The sequence below is a fragment of the Trichomonas vaginalis genome, chromosome III (genome assembly GCF_026262505.1).
Source record: "Trichomonas vaginalis G3 chromosome III, whole genome shotgun sequence".
In the NCBI taxonomy this organism is placed as follows: Eukaryota; Parabasalia; order Trichomonadida; family Trichomonadidae; genus Trichomonas; species Trichomonas vaginalis.
Window position 1 is genome coordinate 25,571,279 of NC_067205.1, and position 17,013 is coordinate 25,588,291.

The window sequence follows — 17,013 nt, forward strand, 5'->3', positions numbered from 1 at the left end:
TTATTATAAATTCGAAGATAGAAATACGTAAATAGAACGAGAATTATTGTCAAATAAAACTATTTTAATAGAAATATTGCTTTTTGCTTTTTTTTTCAAAAACTTAGGCCTGAGAATCGATGAGTGGAGTATCATCGATCTTGTCCTCCTTAACAGCTGCCTGAACGACTGCATCTGGGTACTTGAAGCAAGGGATGCGAAGGATCTTGTTGTAGAGGAGCATACCAGTGAACAAGAGGCAGAAACCAGAGAACTGCATCCAGCTCCATGGTGTAAGTTCTTCACCAAGTGTTGGGTGCTTGTGGCCGACTTCTCTGCCAGAGTATGAGTAGAAGATGATAACCTGAACTACCCAAATGCACAATGTACGGAGGCCTTCGAGAATTGTTCTTACAACGGCACTTGTGATGTTTGTAACAAACATGCCAGTGACGTTGTACAAGAGGATGACGATAACGTAGAAGATAACGAAAACAAGGATCATCTTGTTGTTAGCGATCATCTTGAATGTATCGATAGTATCTTCGTGGATACCGTTGCCTTCTGGAGAGTGAATCAAAGATGTGATTGGAAGGAAGACGGCGCAGGTGATGATTGTGCCCCACATACCTTCAAGACCGACGATAAGAACTGGAGAGGCTGTCATATCGTGGAGAAGGAAGTCTTCAACGACAATCTGTGAGGCTTGGATGATTTGAGAGCCAACTGTAAGAGCAATAGCCATGATGACTTGGCCTGTTGTAACACCAGCCTTGCCAACACCTGTGGAGCAAACAGCAGCAACACCGACAACTGTTAAAGCAATGCAGATTAATAAAACGGACCACCACATGTAGGCGTATGTTGGGCGCTTGAGAATGAACTGGCAGAAGATTGAGGAGAAGAGAACCATAGAACCACGAAGCATTTGCCAGACTGAAGCGTTGATGTAAAGAAGACCGATATTCATAAGAGATGTTGCAAGAAGATCACAGCATGCTGGACCTGCGACGTAAAAATACATTTTCCAATCACTGCCTTTGTTTGTTGTTTCATCTGTTTCGCCATTTGTAACTAAAGATTGTGTTTCTTCCTGTTTCTTTCCTCTGTTCAAGCAGCGCTGAACTTCATAAACAACAAGTGCTAAACACATACCAACGAACATTGAGTTTGTTTGGAACCATGGTTTGGAGAATTTATGCGGATTTTCGTAAATATCGCGTCCGACTGCTCTTTGTTCGAAGAGAAGCTTCTGTGTGACGACTGTGGCTGTGCCGAAAATCAGCATGCCAGGAATAGCAATATTGCGTTGCCAAGCTGGAACAGAGGCCATTTGACACTTTTATTTCACTTCAATCTTCAACCTCCTTTCTCAATTTTTTATCGTTTCTTGAATTCTCCAATAGTAATGCGTTTCCAAAATTGTGGATTTTGGTATGATTTTGTGTGGTGTTTATGAATATTCTGAAGATTCTTGAATTTACTTGATTGGAGTGAATGTGAAATTCGTAAAAATGTAGAATCTGATGTCATTGTTGTTATCAATTGCTTAAAGTCTTGTATCTGACTTTGTTCTATATCAATTTTAACATGATTGAAAGTAAATTAAAATTGAATATTAAAATTATTTTAGAATAAGCTTTTTATAATGAAATAAACTGTATACCATAATGCATAATAACAAAATGTTGAATGATGAACACTTGAATTCATATTCTTCAATCAAAAAATAATGATTTTTAAAATAAATTTTTAGATTTTGGATTTAAAATCGAATTTTTCGAATTGATAGTAGAAATGGAATATAAATCCATCTTATCAATTATCATAATTTTTTTCAAAAAATTATTATCAAAAAAATTAACTTTTCATATTTATAAAAATCAACAACAAAAACAAAAAAATTAAAATAGATAAACATTTATATTTTTTGAAATAATAAGAATACAAATAAAATTACCTCTAAATTACTGATTATTTTTAATTTTGAAATATTATTTCTAAGAATTTATCAATCATGAGCAATAATATAAACAATCTTACACATAAGCAATCTCGTATTCATTAATTTTTAATAATTTATTGATCAATAATTTTCAAATTAATCAAGACTAAAAAATGTAAAATAATAAAACCAAACAAAAAAATATTTCCAATAAATTCATTACAGGGTAAATTAAAAAAAAATCAATGAAAGTTATTTTATATAAAAAAAAATTGGAGTAAAAAATTTAGAAGAAGCTACCAAATGAAGCGTACTTCATTGGTCTGTATTTGTCTGGGAATGGAAGTGCGTTGAACTTCTTGTAGTCCTTTCCTAGGATCTTTCCGTCCTCTCCGTAGTTCAGAGCGAGGACTGCTCCCTCGTTACCCATCTGTCCGATGTAGTTTGGAGCAGAGAAAACTGTGACGCACTTTCCATCGTGCATTTCGCGATATCCCTCCTGCATAACTTGGTGGGAGCGGATTACTAACTCCAGACCCCAGCGCTTGCAGAATTTGGCTGTAATATCTGGTCCGAATGTCCTGGTGAGGCCTCTTGGTGATGGAGCGAGGCCGTTGTTGTCCATTGGATCTGACCAGAGGATATCGTTGATTGGACCATTCTCTGGTGGCTGGCAGAATCTGTTCAGCTTCTGTACGTCTTCAAGTGTGACGTTGTCGTCTGTAACAATACCACCGTGGACGATAAGCGTATTTCCGTTGATTAAGTGGCCAAGAGGTAAGGAATTGAACATCTTTGTGCATTCATTGTATGTATCTCTGTTGTATTTGTCGGTGCATTCGCCTTCGAAGCCGTATAGATGGTTCATGTTGATTGTTTCGTGATTTCCTCTGTTGAGGTAGATGGATTCTGGGTCGGAGATCTTGAGAGCCATGAGAAGTGTCAAGATTTCAACACCCTGTGAGCCACGATCGACGTAATCGCCGTTGAATAAGTATGGGGTTTCTTTTGTTGGCCAGCCAAACTTTTCAAAGAGATTGACGACATCTTGGAACTGGCCGTGGGTATCTCCGACAACATGGAATTTGCCAGCGTGCTTGAGTTCGACGATATTTGACATTTTGTTGTTCAGTTCTTCGATTGCGTGGACAAGGGCCTTGAAGACTTCTCTGTGAAGGCGGACGTCCTTACGTAAGTTATCAAGTGTAGATTTCAAAAATTCTTTGTTAAATTCGGGGATTTCAACTGGTTCTGGCGGTGGAGCTTGCTCGATTTGTTGGATTGAATCGCCTTCTTGGACAGCCATAGCTTGTAAAAGCTGATTTCTCTTAAATTCAGAACGAAGTTTTTCTGCATCTTGCCTAAATTTCTTTTCTGAAGGCATTATCTTGCAAAGTTGCACCATATCATTGTAAGCGCCAATGAAATCAAGCTCAAGAAGCTTTGCATTAGCACGTCTGTAGTAAGCTTTAGCGTTTGAAGGATCAAGATTGATTGCTTCTGTAGCATGATTAATAGCATCTGTAGCGCGCTCAAGGAGACCTTCACAAATGCAAAGATTTAAGCAAATTGAAATTTTAAGTTGTTTTTCTTCTTCTGGGCAGGATTCAAGTGCTTTTGTGTAAAGATCATGAGCTTCGAAATATTTCTTCTGGCGAAATGCTGTATTACCCTCCTCTTTAAGTTCAGCAGAACTGACCATTTGAGTAAAGAAAAAAATTTTTTTTTCTTCTCAAAGAATTTTTAGTTTGGAAAATTTGATCGCCTCTGTTAGTTCACTGACATTGATTTGGCAAAATTATTCCCTACAAGATTCTCTATCAATACTGCACCACATGTATTTAAAAATCATGGAATTCTCCAAAAAAAAAACTTACAAATGTTTCATATCTCATTAATCTCATACATATATTTAGCAAGCACCATATGATAAAAATTTGAAGTTTGATGCCGGGAAGAACATCAGTTGATTAGGATTTAAGAAAAATATTTCGACTTTTAAAGAATAAATTTTATTTCATATATAAAATATATCAATGGTGAAAAATAAATTTCATGATATAATAAATTTAAGACCTAGCGAGGATGATTAAGTATGAAATTGCTAGGATGATGAATGCGAATGTGAGTGCATCGACTCGTAAAATAAGCCTCCTGAGGTCGAATGACTCGTGTTCAATGAGTAACTCTTCTTCTTCATCTTCCTCTTCATTTTCATCGTCTGATTTGCTTGCCTCAACTATTGCTGATTCTGGCGCCTCTTCCTCCTCAGCAATTTGTACATCTCTTGTAACTGCAACTACATCTTCCTCTTCCTCGTTAAGTTCCTTCTCTTCTAATTTCAATTGTAATTCCTTGTTCTTATCAGCGAGTTCGTCAACCTTCTGCATCAGAAGTTGTACGTTCTGTTGGAGAACAATGTATTCTGTTTCTCTATGTTCGATTACTCTGTGCTCCAAAACTTCAAGTCTGCTGATAATTACTTGTATCTGTTCTGTGAATGTATTGTTCATTACTATTATTTGTGTATTCTGTTCTCTATAAAGTGTTTCTAATTGAATAATTCTCTGTTCAATTTGAATGATTGTTTCCTTGTCGACTTTGCTCTTGAGAATGACTAAGATGGCATTCAACTTCTCATTGATTCTGTCAAGATCTTGTGGTGCCTCTGACAACTTAGCCTCTTGTGTGTCATTGAATTTGTCTGCAAGATCTTGGACTCTGTCGGCTAACTGTTTGACTGCATCATCGAGTTTACTGTCTCTGTCATACTGAGCATCGTCTCTGTTCTTCAGTTCATTAACCTGTTGTTTGATATTTTCAATTTCTTCATCTTGTTTGTTATCTTTGTTGTCATTGTTATTAATCTGATCTTGGATGGCCTTGAGTAAGTTCTTTAGATCTTCTATGTCATTCATATTCTTATCATCGCCAGCCTTGATCTTGTTATCAATGTCATCAAATCTGTCATTAAGTGACTGAACAAGTGCTTTGTTCTTTGCAGCACGCTGTTCATCTTCTTGCTTCTTTTGTTCTGTATCTTTGATGTGGTCCATAATTGCTTTAATGTCTTCTTCTTGCTTATTGTCCTTATTGTCAAGTCTTACAACAAGGGCCTTAAGAACATCATCATCCGCTTTAGTATTTATGAGGTTGTTGAGAGCTATAAGAGCATCGTTAACACCTTGGAGATCTTGTGCACCTTGTGTGACTTTGGCAACCTCATTATTTCTTATCTGATCTTTAAGTTCTTTAAGTTTATCTTCGAGATCGTTGAGAGTATCTTCATTGGCAGTAACCTTGTCATCAAGAAGTGCATCTTTATCGTAAAGTTGCCTAAGTTTATCAGAAAGATCCATAATGTATTCATCTTGTTTGTTATCGCGAGCATCATTTTAAGCGGTAACATTATTCAATTCATTAACTTTCTTTTGAAGTTCCTTGAGAGCATCGTTCAACTCAGAAAGTGTTGGAGCATTCTCATCTTCTGGTGTGGCAGCGACAAGGTCGATGTCACGTGCTTGGACTTCACCAACACCCTCTTCTTCTGGATGCATCTCATTTTGCAATTCATTGATCTTGTCTTGCAATTCGTTAAGCTTGTCTTGAAGGGCTTGATACTCGTTCAACTTGTCCTTGAGCTCGTTGAGATCGTCATCTTGCTTGTTGTCCTTGTCCTCGTTGGCGTTCTGGCGATCGTTGAGAGCATCGAGTTGCTCCTTGAGTGCCTTGAGGTCTTTCTCGTTCTTGTCGTCGCCGTCTTGGATCTTGTTGTCGAGATCGTTGAACTTGTCGTTCAAGTTCTGGACAAGTGCCTTGTTCTTGGCAGCACGCTGCTCGTCTTCCTCCTTCTTTCTGTCTTCCATCTCTTGGATCTTGTCGGCGAGTGCCTTGAGATCCTCATCTTGCTTGTTGTCCTTGTTGTCGTTGCGGTTCAACCTGTCTTCGAGGGCCTTGAGAGCATCGTCGTCGGCCTTCTCCTTGATGAGGTTGTTGAGAGCATTGAGAGCGTCGTTGACACCCTGGAGATCTTCGGCACCTTGGGTAGCCTTGGCTTCCTCGGCGTCTCTGATCTTGTCCTTGAGATCCTGGAGTCTGTCGGCGAGGGACTTGATTGCTTCTTCGTTGGCCTTGTCCTTCTCGTCCTGAGCGGCATCCTTGTCCTTGAGTTCTTGGATGGCGCCTTCAAGGTTCTTGTCCTTCTCGTCCTGAGCGGCATCCTTGTCCTTGAGTTCTTGGATGGCGCCTTCAAGGTTCTTGTCCTTCTCGTCCTGAGCGGCATCCTTGTCCTTGAGTTCTTGGATGGCGCCTTCAAGGTTCTTGTCCTTCTCGTCCTGAGCGGCATCCTTGTCTTGGAGACCCTTGACCTTGTCTGCAAGATCCATGATGTACTCGTCTTGCTTGTTGTCGCGGTTGTCTGTGTTGTCGGCCTTGTCGTTAAGCTCCTTGACCTTGTCTTCGAGAGCCTTAAGAGCATCGTTGACGTTCTTGAGGTCTTCGGCGCCTTGGGCTGCATTAGCCTCATCGACAGCCTTGATCTTGTCATCAAGAGAGTTCAACTTGTCCTTGAGCTCGTTGAGATCGTCATCTTGCTTGTTGTCCTTGTCCTCGTTGGCGTTCTGGCGATCGTTGAGAGCATCGAGTTGCTCCTTGAGTGCCTTGAGGTCTTTCTCGTTCTTGTCGTCGCCGTCTTGGATCTTGTTGTCGAGATCGTTGAACTTGTCGTTCAAGTTCTGGACAAGTGCCTTGTTCTTGGCAGCACGCTGCTCGTCTTCCTCCTTCTTTCTGTCTTCCATCTCTTGGATCTTGTCGGCGAGTGCCTTGAGATCCTCATCTTGCTTGTTGTCCTTGTTGTCGTTGTTGTTCAACCTGTCTTCGAGGGCCTTGAGAGCATCGTCGTCGGCCTTCTCCTTGATGAGGTTGTTGAGAGCATTGAGAGCGTCGTTGACACCCTGGAGATCTTCGGCACCTTGGGTAGCCTTGGCTTCCTCGGCGTCTCTGATCTTGTCCTTGAGATCCTGGAGTCTGTCGGCGAGGGACTTGATTGCTTCTTCGTTGGCCTTGTCCTTCTCGTCCTGAGCGGCATCCTTGTCCTTGAGTTCTTGGATGGCGCCTTCAAGGTTCTTGTCCTTCTCGTCCTGAGCGGCATCCTTGTCCTTGAGTTCTTGGATGGCGCCTTCAAGGTTCTTGTCCTTCTCGTCCTGAGCGGCATCCTTGTCTTGGAGACCCTTGACCTTATCTTCTAATGCTTGAAGAGCATCGTTAACGTTCTTAAGGTCTTCATCTTGCTTGTTATCTTTGTTATCGTTATCTTCAGCCTTAGCTGCAAGATCGTTGAGCTTCTCTTGAAGTTCCTTGAGAGCATCGTTCAACTCAGAAAGTGTTGGAGCATTCTCATCTTCTGGTGTGGCAGCGACAAGGTCGATGTCACGTGCTTGGACTTCACCAACACCCTCTTCTTCTGGATGCATCTCATTTTGCAATTCATTGATCTTGTCTTGCAATTCGTTAAGCTTGTCTTGAAGGGCTTGATACTCGTTCAACTTGTCCTTGAGCTCGTTGAGATCGTCATCTTGCTTGTTGTCCTTGTCCTCGTTGGCGTTCTGGCGATCGTTGAGAGCATCGAGTTGCTCCTTGAGTGCCTTGAGGTCTTTCTCGTTCTTGTCGTCGCCGTCTTGGATCTTGTTGTCGAGATCGTTGAACTTGTCGTTCAAGTTCTGGACAAGTGCCTTGTTCTTGGCAGCACGCTGCTCGTCTTCCTCCTTCTTTCTGTCTTCCATCTCTTGGATCTTGTCGGCGAGTGCCTTGAGATCCTCATCTTGCTTGTTGTCCTTGTTGTTTGTTGTTCAACCTGTCTTCGAGGGCCTTGAGAGCATCGTCGTCGGCCTTCTCCTTGATGAGGTTGTTGAGAGCATTGAGAGCGTCGTTGACACCCTGGAGATCTTCGGCACCTTGGGTAGCCTTGGCTTCCTCGGCGTCTCTGATCTTGTCCTTGAGATCCTGGAGTCTGTCGGCGAGGGACTTGATTGCTTCTTCGTTGGCCTTGTCCTTCTCGTCCTGAGCGGCATCCTTGTCCTTGAGTTCTTGGATGGCGCCTTCAAGGTTCTTGTCCTTCTCGTCCTGAGCGGCATCCTTGTCCTTGAGTTCTTGGATGGCGCCTTCAAGGTTCTTGTCCTTCTCGTCCTGAGCGGCATCCTTGTCTTGGAGACCCTTGACCTTGTCTGCAAGATCCATGATGTACTCGTCTTGCTTGTTGTCGCGGTTGTCTGTGTTGTCGGCCTTGTCGTTAAGCTCCTTGACCTTGTCTTCGAGAGCCTTAAGAGCATCGTTGACGTTCTTGAGGTCTTCGGCGCCTTGGGCTGCATTAGCCTCATCGACAGCCTTGATCTTGTCATCAAGAGAGTTCAACTTGTCCTTGAGCTCGTTGAGATCGTCATCTTGCTTGTTGTCCTTGTCCTCGTTGGCGTTCTGGCGATCGTTGAGAGCATCGAGTTGCTCCTTGAGTGCCTTGAGGTCTTTCTCGTTCTTGTCGTCGCCGTCTTGGATCTTGTTGTCGAGATCGTTGAACTTGTCGTTCAAGTTCTGGACAAGTGCCTTGTTCTTGGCAGCACGCTGCTCGTCTTCCTCCTTCTTTCTGTCTTCCATCTCTTGGATCTTGTCGGCGAGTGCCTTGAGATCCTCATCTTGCTTGTTGTCCTTGTTGTCGTTGTTGTTCAACCTGTCTTCGAGGGCCTTGAGAGCATCGTCGTCGGCCTTCTCCTTGATGAGGTTGTTGAGAGCATTGAGAGCGTCGTTGACACCCTGGAGATCTTCGGCACCTTGGGTAGCCTTGGCTTCCTCGGCGTCTCTGATCTTGTCCTTGAGATCCTGGAGTCTGTCGGCGAGGGACTTGATTGCTTCTTCGTTGGCCTTGTCCTTCTCGTCCTGAGCGGCATCCTTGTCCTTGAGTTCTTGGATGGCGCCTTCAAGGTTCTTGTCCTTCTCGTCCTGAGCGGCATCCTTGTCTTGGAGACCCTTGACCTTGTCTGCAAGATCCATGATGTACTCGTCTTGCTTGTTGTCGCGGTTGTCTGTGTTGTCGGCCTTGTCGTTAAGCTCCTTGACCTTGTCTTCGAGAGCCTTAAGAGCATCGTTGACGTTCTTGAGGTCTTCGGCGCCTTGGGCTGCATTAGCCTCATCGACAGCCTTGATCTTGTCATCAAGAGAGTTCAACTTGTCCTTGAGCTCGTTGAGATCGTCATCTTGCTTGTTGTCCTTGTCCTCGTTGGCGTTCTGGCGATCGTTGAGAGCATCGAGTTGCTCCTTGAGTGCCTTGAGGTCTTTCTCGTTCTTGTCGTCGCCGTCTTGGATCTTGTTGTCGAGATCGTTGAACTTGTCGTTCAAGTTCTGGACAAGTGCCTTGTTCTTGGCAGCACGCTGCTCGTCTTCCTCCTTCTTTCTGTCTTCCATCTCTTGGATCTTGTCGGCGAGTGCCTTGAGATCCTCATCTTGCTTGTTGTCCTTGTTGTCGTTGTTGTTCAACCTGTCTTCGAGGGCCTTGAGAGCATCGTCGTCGGCCTTCTCCTTGATGAGGTTGTTGAGAGCATTGAGAGCGTCGTTGACACCCTGGAGATCTTCGGCACCTTGGGTAGCCTTGGCTTCCTCGGCGTCTCTGATCTTGTCCTTGAGATCCTGGAGTCTGTCGGCGAGGGACTTGATTGCTTCTTCGTTGGCCTTGTCCTTCTCGTCCTGAGCGGCATCCTTGTCCTTGAGTTCTTGGATGGCGCCTTCAAGGTTCTTGTCCTTCTCGTCCTGAGCGGCATCCTTGTCTTGGAGACCCTTGACCTTGTCTGCAAGATCCATGATGTACTCGTCTTGCTTGTTGTCGCGGTTGTCTGTGTTGTCGGCCTTGTCGTTAAGCTCCTTGACCTTGTCTTCGAGAGCCTTAAGAGCATCGTTGACGTTCTTGAGGTCTTCGGCGCCTTGGGCTGCATTAGCCTCATCGACAGCCTTGATCTTGTCATCAAGAGAGTTCAACTTGTCCTTGAGCTCGTTGAGATCGTCATCTTGCTTGTTGTCCTTGTCCTCGTTGGCGTTCTGGCGATCGTTGAGAGCATCGAGTTGCTCCTTGAGTGCCTTGAGGTCTTTCTCGTTCTTGTCGTCGCCGTCTTGGATCTTGTTGTCGAGATCGTTGAACTTGTCGTTCAAGTTCTGGACAAGTGCCTTGTTCTTGGCAGCACGCTGCTCGTCTTCCTCCTTCTTTCTGTCTTCCATCTCTTGGATCTTGTCGGCGAGTGCCTTGAGATCCTCATCTTGCTTGTTGTCCTTGTTGTCGTTGTTGTTCAACCTGTCTTCGAGGGCCTTGAGAGCATCGTCGTCGGCCTTCTCCTTGATGAGGTTGTTGAGAGCATTGAGAGCGTCGTTGACACCCTGGAGATCTTCGGCACCTTGGGTAGCCTTGGCTTCCTCGGCGTCTCTGATCTTGTCCTTGAGATCCTGGAGTCTGTCGGCGAGGGACTTGATTGCTTCTTCGTTGGCCTTGTCCTTCTCGTCCTGAGCGGCATCCTTGTCCTTGAGTTCTTGGATGGCGCCTTCAAGGTTCTTGTCCTTCTCGTCCTGAGCGGCATCCTTGTCTTGGAGACCCTTGACCTTGTCTGCAAGATCCATGATGTACTCGTCTTGCTTGTTGTCGCGGTTGTCTGTGTTGTCGGCCTTGTCGTTAAGCTCCTTGACCTTGTCTTCGAGAGCCTTAAGAGCATCGTTGACGTTCTTGAGGTCTTCGGCGCCTTGGGCTGCATTAGCCTCATCGACAGCCTTGATCTTGTCATCAAGAGAGTTCAACTTGTCCTTGAGCTCGTTGAGATCGTCATCTTGCTTGTTGTCCTTGTCCTCGTTGGCGTTCTGGCGATCGTTGAGAGCATCGAGTTGCTCCTTGAGTGCCTTGAGGTCTTTCTCGTTCTTGTCGTCGCCGTCTTGGATCTTGTTGTCGAGATCGTTGAACTTGTCGTTCAAGTTCTGGACAAGTGCCTTGTTCTTGGCAGCACGCTGCTCGTCTTCCTCCTTCTTTCTGTCTTCCATCTCTTGGATCTTGTCGGCGAGTGCCTTGAGATCCTCATCTTGCTTGTTGTCCTTGTTGTCGTTGTTGTTCAACCTGTCTTCGAGGGCCTTGAGAGCATCGTCGTCGGCCTTCTCCTTGATGAGGTTGTTGAGAGCATTGAGAGCGTCGTTGACACCCTGGAGATCTTCGGCACCTTGGGTAGCCTTGGCTTCCTCGGCGTCTCTGATCTTGTCCTTGAGATCCTGGAGTCTGTCGGCGAGGGACTTGATTGCTTCTTCGTTGGCCTTGTCCTTCTCGTCCTGAGCGGCATCCTTGTCCTTGAGTTCTTGGATGGCGCCTTCAAGGTTCTTGTCCTTCTCGTCCTGAGCGGCATCCTTGTCCTTGAGTTCTTGGATGGCGCCTTCAAGGTTCTTGTCCTTCTCGTCCTGAGCGGCATCCTTGTCCTTGAGTTCTTGGATGGCGCCTTCAAGGTTCTTGTCCTTCTCGTCCTGAGCGGCATCCTTGTCTTGGAGACCCTTGACCTTGTCTGCAAGATCCATGATGTACTCGTCTTGCTTGTTGTCGCGGTTGTCTGTGTTGTCGGCCTTGTCGTTAAGCTCCTTGACCTTGTCTTCGAGAGCCTTAAGAGCATCGTTGACGTTCTTGAGGTCTTCGGCGCCTTGGGCTGCATTAGCCTCATCGACAGCCTTGATCTTGTCATCAAGAGAGTTCAACTTGTCCTTGAGCTCGTTGAGATCGTCATCTTGCTTGTTGTCCTTGTCCTCGTTGGCGTTCTGGCGATCGTTGAGAGCATCGAGTTGCTCCTTGAGTGCCTTGAGGTCTTTCTCGTTCTTGTCGTCGCCGTCTTGGATCTTGTTGTCGAGATCGTTGAACTTGTCGTTCAAGTTCTGGACAAGTGCCTTGTTCTTGGCAGCACGCTGCTCGTCTTCCTCCTTCTTTCTGTCTTCCATCTCTTGGATCTTGTCGGCGAGTGCCTTGAGATCCTCATCTTGCTTGTTGTCCTTGTTGTCGTTGTTGTTCAACCTGTCTTCGAGGGCCTTGAGAGCATCGTCGTCGGCCTTCTCCTTGATGAGGTTGTTGAGAGCATTGAGAGCGTCGTTGACACCCTGGAGATCTTCGGCACCTTGGGTAGCCTTGGCTTCCTCGGCGTCTCTGATCTTGTCCTTGAGATCCTGGAGTCTGTCGGCGAGGGACTTGATTGCTTCTTCGTTGGCCTTGTCCTTCTCGTCCTGAGCGGCATCCTTGTCCTTGAGTTCTTGGATGGCGCCTTCAAGGTTCTTGTCCTTCTCGTCCTGAGCGGCATCCTTGTCCTTGAGTTCTTGGATGGCGCTTCAAGGTTCTTGTCCTTCTCGTCCTGAGCGGCATCCTTGTCCTTGAGTTCTTGGATGGCGCCTTCAAGGTTCTTGTCCTTCTCGTCCTGAGCGGCATCCTTGTCCTTGAGTTCTTGGATGGCGCCTTCAAGGTTCTTGTCCTTCTCGTCCTGAGCGGCATCCTTGTCTTGGAGACCCTTGACCTTGTCTGTAAGATCCATGATGTACTCGTCTTGCTTGTTGTCGCGGTTGTCTGTGTTGTCGGCCTTGTCGTTAAGCTCCTTGACCTTGTCTTCGAGAGCCTTAAGAGCATCGTTGACGTTCTTGAGGTCTTCGGCGCCTTGGGCTGCATTAGCCTCATCGACAGCCTTGATCTTGTCATCAAGAGAGTTCAACTTGTCCTTGAGCTCGTTGAGATCGTCATCTTGCTTGTTGTCCTTGTCCTCGTTGGCGTTCTGGCGATCGTTGAGAGCATCGAGTTGCTCCTTGAGTGCCTTGAGGTCTTTCTCGTTCTTGTCGTCGCCGTCTTGGATCTTGTTGTCGAGATCGTTGAACTTGTCGTTCAAGTTCTGGACAAGTGCCTTGTTCTTGGCAGCACGCTGCTCGTCTTCCTCCTTCTTCTGTCTTCCATCTCTTGGATCTTGTCGGCGAGTGCCTTGAGATCCTCATCTTGCTTGTTGTCCTTGTTGTCGTTGCGGTTCAACCTGTCTTCGAGGGCCTTGAGAGCATCGTCGTCGGCCTTCTCCTTGATGAGGTTGTTGAGAGCATTGAGAGCGTCGTTGACACCCTGGAGATCTTCGGCACCTTGGGTAGCCTTGGCTTCCTCGGCGTCTCTGATCTTGTCCTTGAGATCCTGGAGTCTGTCGGCGAGGGACTTGATTGCTTCTTCGTTGGCCTTGTCCTTCTCGTCCTGAGCGGCATCCTTGTCCTTGAGTTCTTGGATGGCGCCTTCAAGGTTCTTGTCCTTCTCGTCCTGAGCGGCATCCTTGTCCTTGAGTTCTTGGATGGCGTCTTCAAGGTTCTTGTCCTTCTCGTCCTGAGCGGTATCCTTGTCTTGGAGACCCTTGACCTTATCTTCTAATGCTTGAAGAGCATCGTTAACGTTCTTAAGGTCTTCATCTTGCTTGTTATCTTTGTTATCGTTATCTTCAGCCTTAGCTGCAAGATCGTTGAGCTTCTCTTGAAGTTCCTTGAGAGCATCGTTCAACTCAGAAAGTGTTGGAGCATTCTCATCTTCTGGTGTGGCAGCGACAAGGTCGATGTCACGTGCTTGGACTTCACCAACACCCTCTTCTTCTGGATGCATCTCATTTTGCAATTCATTGATCTTGTCTTGCAATTCGTTAAGCTTGTCTTGAAGGGCTTGATACTCGTTCAACTTGTCCTTGAGCTCGTTGAGATCGTCATCTTGCTTGTTGTCCTTGTCCTCGTTGGCGTTCTGGCGATCGTTGAGAGCATCGAGTTGCTCCTTGAGTGCCTTGAGGTCTTTCTCGTTCTTGTCGTCGCCGTCTTGGATCTTGTTGTCGAGATCGTTGAACTTGTCGTTCAAGTTCTGGACAAGTGCCTTGTTCTTGGCAGCACGCTGCTCGTCTTCCTCCTTCTTTCTGTCTTCCATCTCTTGGATCTTTCGGCGAGTGCCTTGAGATCCTCATCTTGCTTGTTGTCCTTGTTGTCGTTGTTGTTCAACCTGTCTTCGAGGGCCTTGAGAGCATCGTCGTCGGCCTTCTCCTTGATGAGGTTGTTGAGAGCATTGAGAGCGTCGTTGACACCCTGGAATCTTCGGCACCTTGGGTAGCCTTGGCTTCCTCGGCGTCTCTGATCTTGTCCTTGAGATCCTGGAGTCTGTCGGCGAGGGACTTGATTGCTTCTTCGTTGGCCTTGTCCTTCTCGTCCTGAGCGGCATCCTTGTCCTTGAGTTCTTGGATGGCGCCTTCAAGGTTCTTGTCCTTCTCGTCTCTGAGCGGCATCCTTGTCCTTGAGTTCTTGGATGGCGCCTTCAAGGTTCTTGTCCTTCTCGTCTGAGCGGCATCCTTGTCTTGGAGACCCTTGACCTTGTCTGCAAGATCCATGATGTACTCGTCTTGCTTGTTGTCGCGGTTGTCTGTGTTGTCGGCCTTGTCGTTAAGCTCCTTGACCTTGTCTTCGAGAGCCTTAAGAGCATCGTTGACGTTCTTGAGGTCTTCGGCGCCTTGGGCTGCATTAGCCTCATCGACAGCCTTGATCTTGTCATCAAGAGAGTTCAACTTGTCCTTGAGCTCGTTGAGATCGTCATCTTGCTTGTTGTCCTTGTCCTCGTTGGCGTTCTGGCGATCGTTGAGAGCATCGAGTTGCTCCTTGAGTGCCTTGATTTCTCGTTCTTGTCGTCGCCGTCTTGGATCTTGTTGTCGAGATCGTTGAACTTGTCGTTCAAGTTCTGGACAAGTGCCTTGTTCTTGGCAGCACGCTGCTCGTCTTCCTCCTTCTTTCTGTCTTCCATCTCTTGGATCTTGTCGGCGAGTGCCTTGAGATCCTCATCTTGCTTGTTGTCCTTGTTGTCGTTGTTGTTCAACCTGTCTTCGAGGGCCTTGAGAGCATCGTCGTCGGCCTTCTCCTTGATGAGGTTGTGAGAGCATTGAGAGCGTCGTTGACACCCTGGAGATCTTTCGGCACCTTGGGTAGCCTTGGCTTCCTCGGCGTCTCTGATCTTGTCCTTGAGATCCTGGAGTCTGTCGGCGAGGGACTTGATTGCTTCTTCGTTGGCCTTGTCCTTCTCGTCTCTGAGCGGCATCCTTGTCCTTGAGTTCTTGGATGGCGCCTTCAAGGTTCTTGTCCTTCTCGTCCTGAGCGGCATCCTTGTCCTTGAGTTCTTGGATGGCGCCTTCAAGGTTCTTGTCCTTCTCGTCCTGAGCGGCATCCTTGTCTTGGAGACCCTTGACCTTGTCTGCAAGATCCATGATGTACTCGTCTTGCTTGTTGTCGCGGTTGTCTGTGTTGTCGGCCTTGTCGTTAAGCTCCTTGACCTTGTCTTCGAGAGCCTTAAGAGCATCGTTGACGTTCTTGAGGTCTTCGGCGCCTTGGGCTGCATTAGCCTCATCGACAGCCTTGATCTTGTCATCAAGAGAGTTCAACTTGTCCTTGAGCTCGTTGAGATCGTCATCTTGCTTGTTGTCCTTGTCCTCGTTGGCGTTCTGGCGATCGTTGAGAGCATCGAGTTGCTCCTTGAGTGCCTTGAGGTCTTTCTCGTTCTTGTCGTCGCCGTCTTGGATCTTGTTGTCGAGATCGTTGAACTTGTCGTTCAAGTTCTGGACAAGTGCCTTGTTCTTGGCAGCACGCTGCTCGTCTTCCTCCTTCTTTCTGTCTTCCATCTCTTGGATCTTGTCGGCGAGTGCCTTGAGATCCTCATCTTGCTTGTTGTCCTTGTTGTCGTTGTTGTTCAACCTGTCTTCGAGGGCCTTGAGAGCATCGTCGTCGGCCTTCTCCTTGATGAGGTTGTTGAGAGCATTGAGAGCGTCGTTGACACCCTGGAGATCTTCGGCACCTTGGGTAGCCTTGGCTTCCTCGGCGTCTCTGATCTTGTCCTTGAGATCCTGGAGTCTGTCGGCGAGGGACTTGATTGCTTCTTCGTTGGCCTTGTCCTTCTCGTCCTGAGCGGCATCCTTGTCCTTGAGTTCTTGGATGGCGCCTTCAAGGTTCTTGTCCTTCTCGTCCTGAGCGGCATCCTTGTCCTTGAGTTCTTGGATGGCGCCTTCAAGGTTCTTGTCCTTCTCGTCCTGAGCGGCATCCTTGTCTTGGAGACCCTTGACCTTGTCTGCAAGATCCATGATGTACTCGTCTTGCTTGTTGTCGCGGTTGTCTGTGTTGTCGGCCTTGTCGTTAAGCTCCTTGACCTTGTCTTCGAGAGCCTTAAGAGCATCGTTGACGTTCTTGAGGTCTTCGGCGCCTTGGGCTGCATTAGCCTCATCGACAGCCTTGATCTTGTCATCAAGAGAGTTCAACTTGTCCTTGAGCTCGTTGAGATCGTCATCTTGCTTGTTGTCCTTGTCCTCGTTGGCGTTCTGGCGATCGTTGAGAGCATCGAGTTGCTCCTTGAGTGCCTTGAGGTCTTTCTCGTTCTTGTCGTCGCCGTCTTGGATCTTGTTGTCGAGATCGTTGAACTTGTCGTTCAAGTTCTGGACAAGTGCCTTGTTCTTGGCAGCACGCTGCTCGTCTTCCTCCTTCTTTCTGTCTTCCATCTCTTGGATCTTGTCGGCGAGTGCCTTGAGATCCTCATCTTGCTTGTTGTCCTTGTTGTCGTTGTTGTTCAACCTGTCTTCGAGGGCCTTGAGAGCATCGTCGTCGGCCTTCTCCTTGATGAGGTTGTTGAGAGCATTGAGAGCGTCGTTGACACCCTGGAGATCTTCGGCACCTTGGTAGCCTTGGCTTCCTCGGCGTCTCTGATCTTGTCCTTGAGATCCTGGAGTCTGTCGGCGAGGGACTTGGATTGGCGGCTTCCTTCGTTGGCCTTGTCCTTCCTTCTCGTCCTGAGCGGCATCCTTGTCCTTGAGTTCTTGGATGGCGCCTTCAAGGTTCTTGTCCTTCTCGTCCTGAGCGGCATCCTTGTCCTTGAGTTCTTGGATGGCGTCTTCAAGGTTCTTGTCCTTCTCGTCCTGAGCGGTATCCTTGTCTTGGAGACCCTTGACCTTATCTTCTAATGCTTGAAGAGCATCGTTAACGTTCTTAAGGTCTTCATCTTGCTTGTTATCTTTGTTATCGTTATCTTCAGC

The 17,013-nt window shown here is 46.8% G+C and overlaps 3 protein-coding genes and 2 pseudogenes across 5 annotated transcripts; all 5 read right to left on the reverse strand.

Moving 5' to 3' along the window:
* Positions 1-38: 38 nt before the first annotated feature.
* TVAGG3_0763980 (negative regulation of mitochondrial outer membrane permeabilization protein) lies at positions 39-1,318 on the reverse strand (the record flags this gene model as incomplete). Its single annotated transcript, XM_001316272.1, has 1 exon — positions 104-1,312. The coding sequence occupies one exon, from the start codon at positions 1,310-1,312 to the stop codon at positions 104-106; it is 1,209 nt and encodes a 402-aa protein (XP_001316307.1).
* Positions 1,319-2,171: 853 nt separating this feature from the next.
* On the reverse strand, positions 2,172-3,642 carry TVAGG3_0763990 (protein phosphatase 5 family; the record flags this gene model as incomplete). The annotated part of the gene is made up of 1 exon (XM_001316273.2): positions 2,211-3,626. The coding sequence occupies one exon, from the start codon at positions 3,624-3,626 to the stop codon at positions 2,211-2,213; it is 1,416 nt and encodes a 471-aa protein (XP_001316308.1).
* Positions 3,643-3,781: 139 nt separating this feature from the next.
* TVAGG3_0764000 (microtubule binding) lies at positions 3,782-5,861 on the reverse strand (the record flags this gene model as incomplete). The annotated part of the gene is made up of 1 exon (XM_001316274.1): positions 3,994-5,283. One exon carries the CDS (start codon positions 5,281-5,283, stop codon positions 3,994-3,996), a length of 1,290 nt encoding a protein of 429 aa, XP_001316309.1.
* Positions 5,862-7,070: 1,209 nt separating this feature from the next.
* On the reverse strand, positions 7,071-12,837 carry TVAGG3_0764010 (annotated as a pseudogene). The gene has a single exon: positions 7,739-12,837. A coding segment is annotated over exon 1 (5,099 nt).
* A 1,116-nt stretch (positions 12,838-13,953) lies between these two features.
* Positions 13,954-14,747, reverse strand: TVAGG3_0764020 (annotated as a pseudogene). Its single transcript has one exon. A coding segment is annotated over exon 1 (794 nt).
* Positions 14,748-17,013: the final 2,266 nt, after the last annotated feature.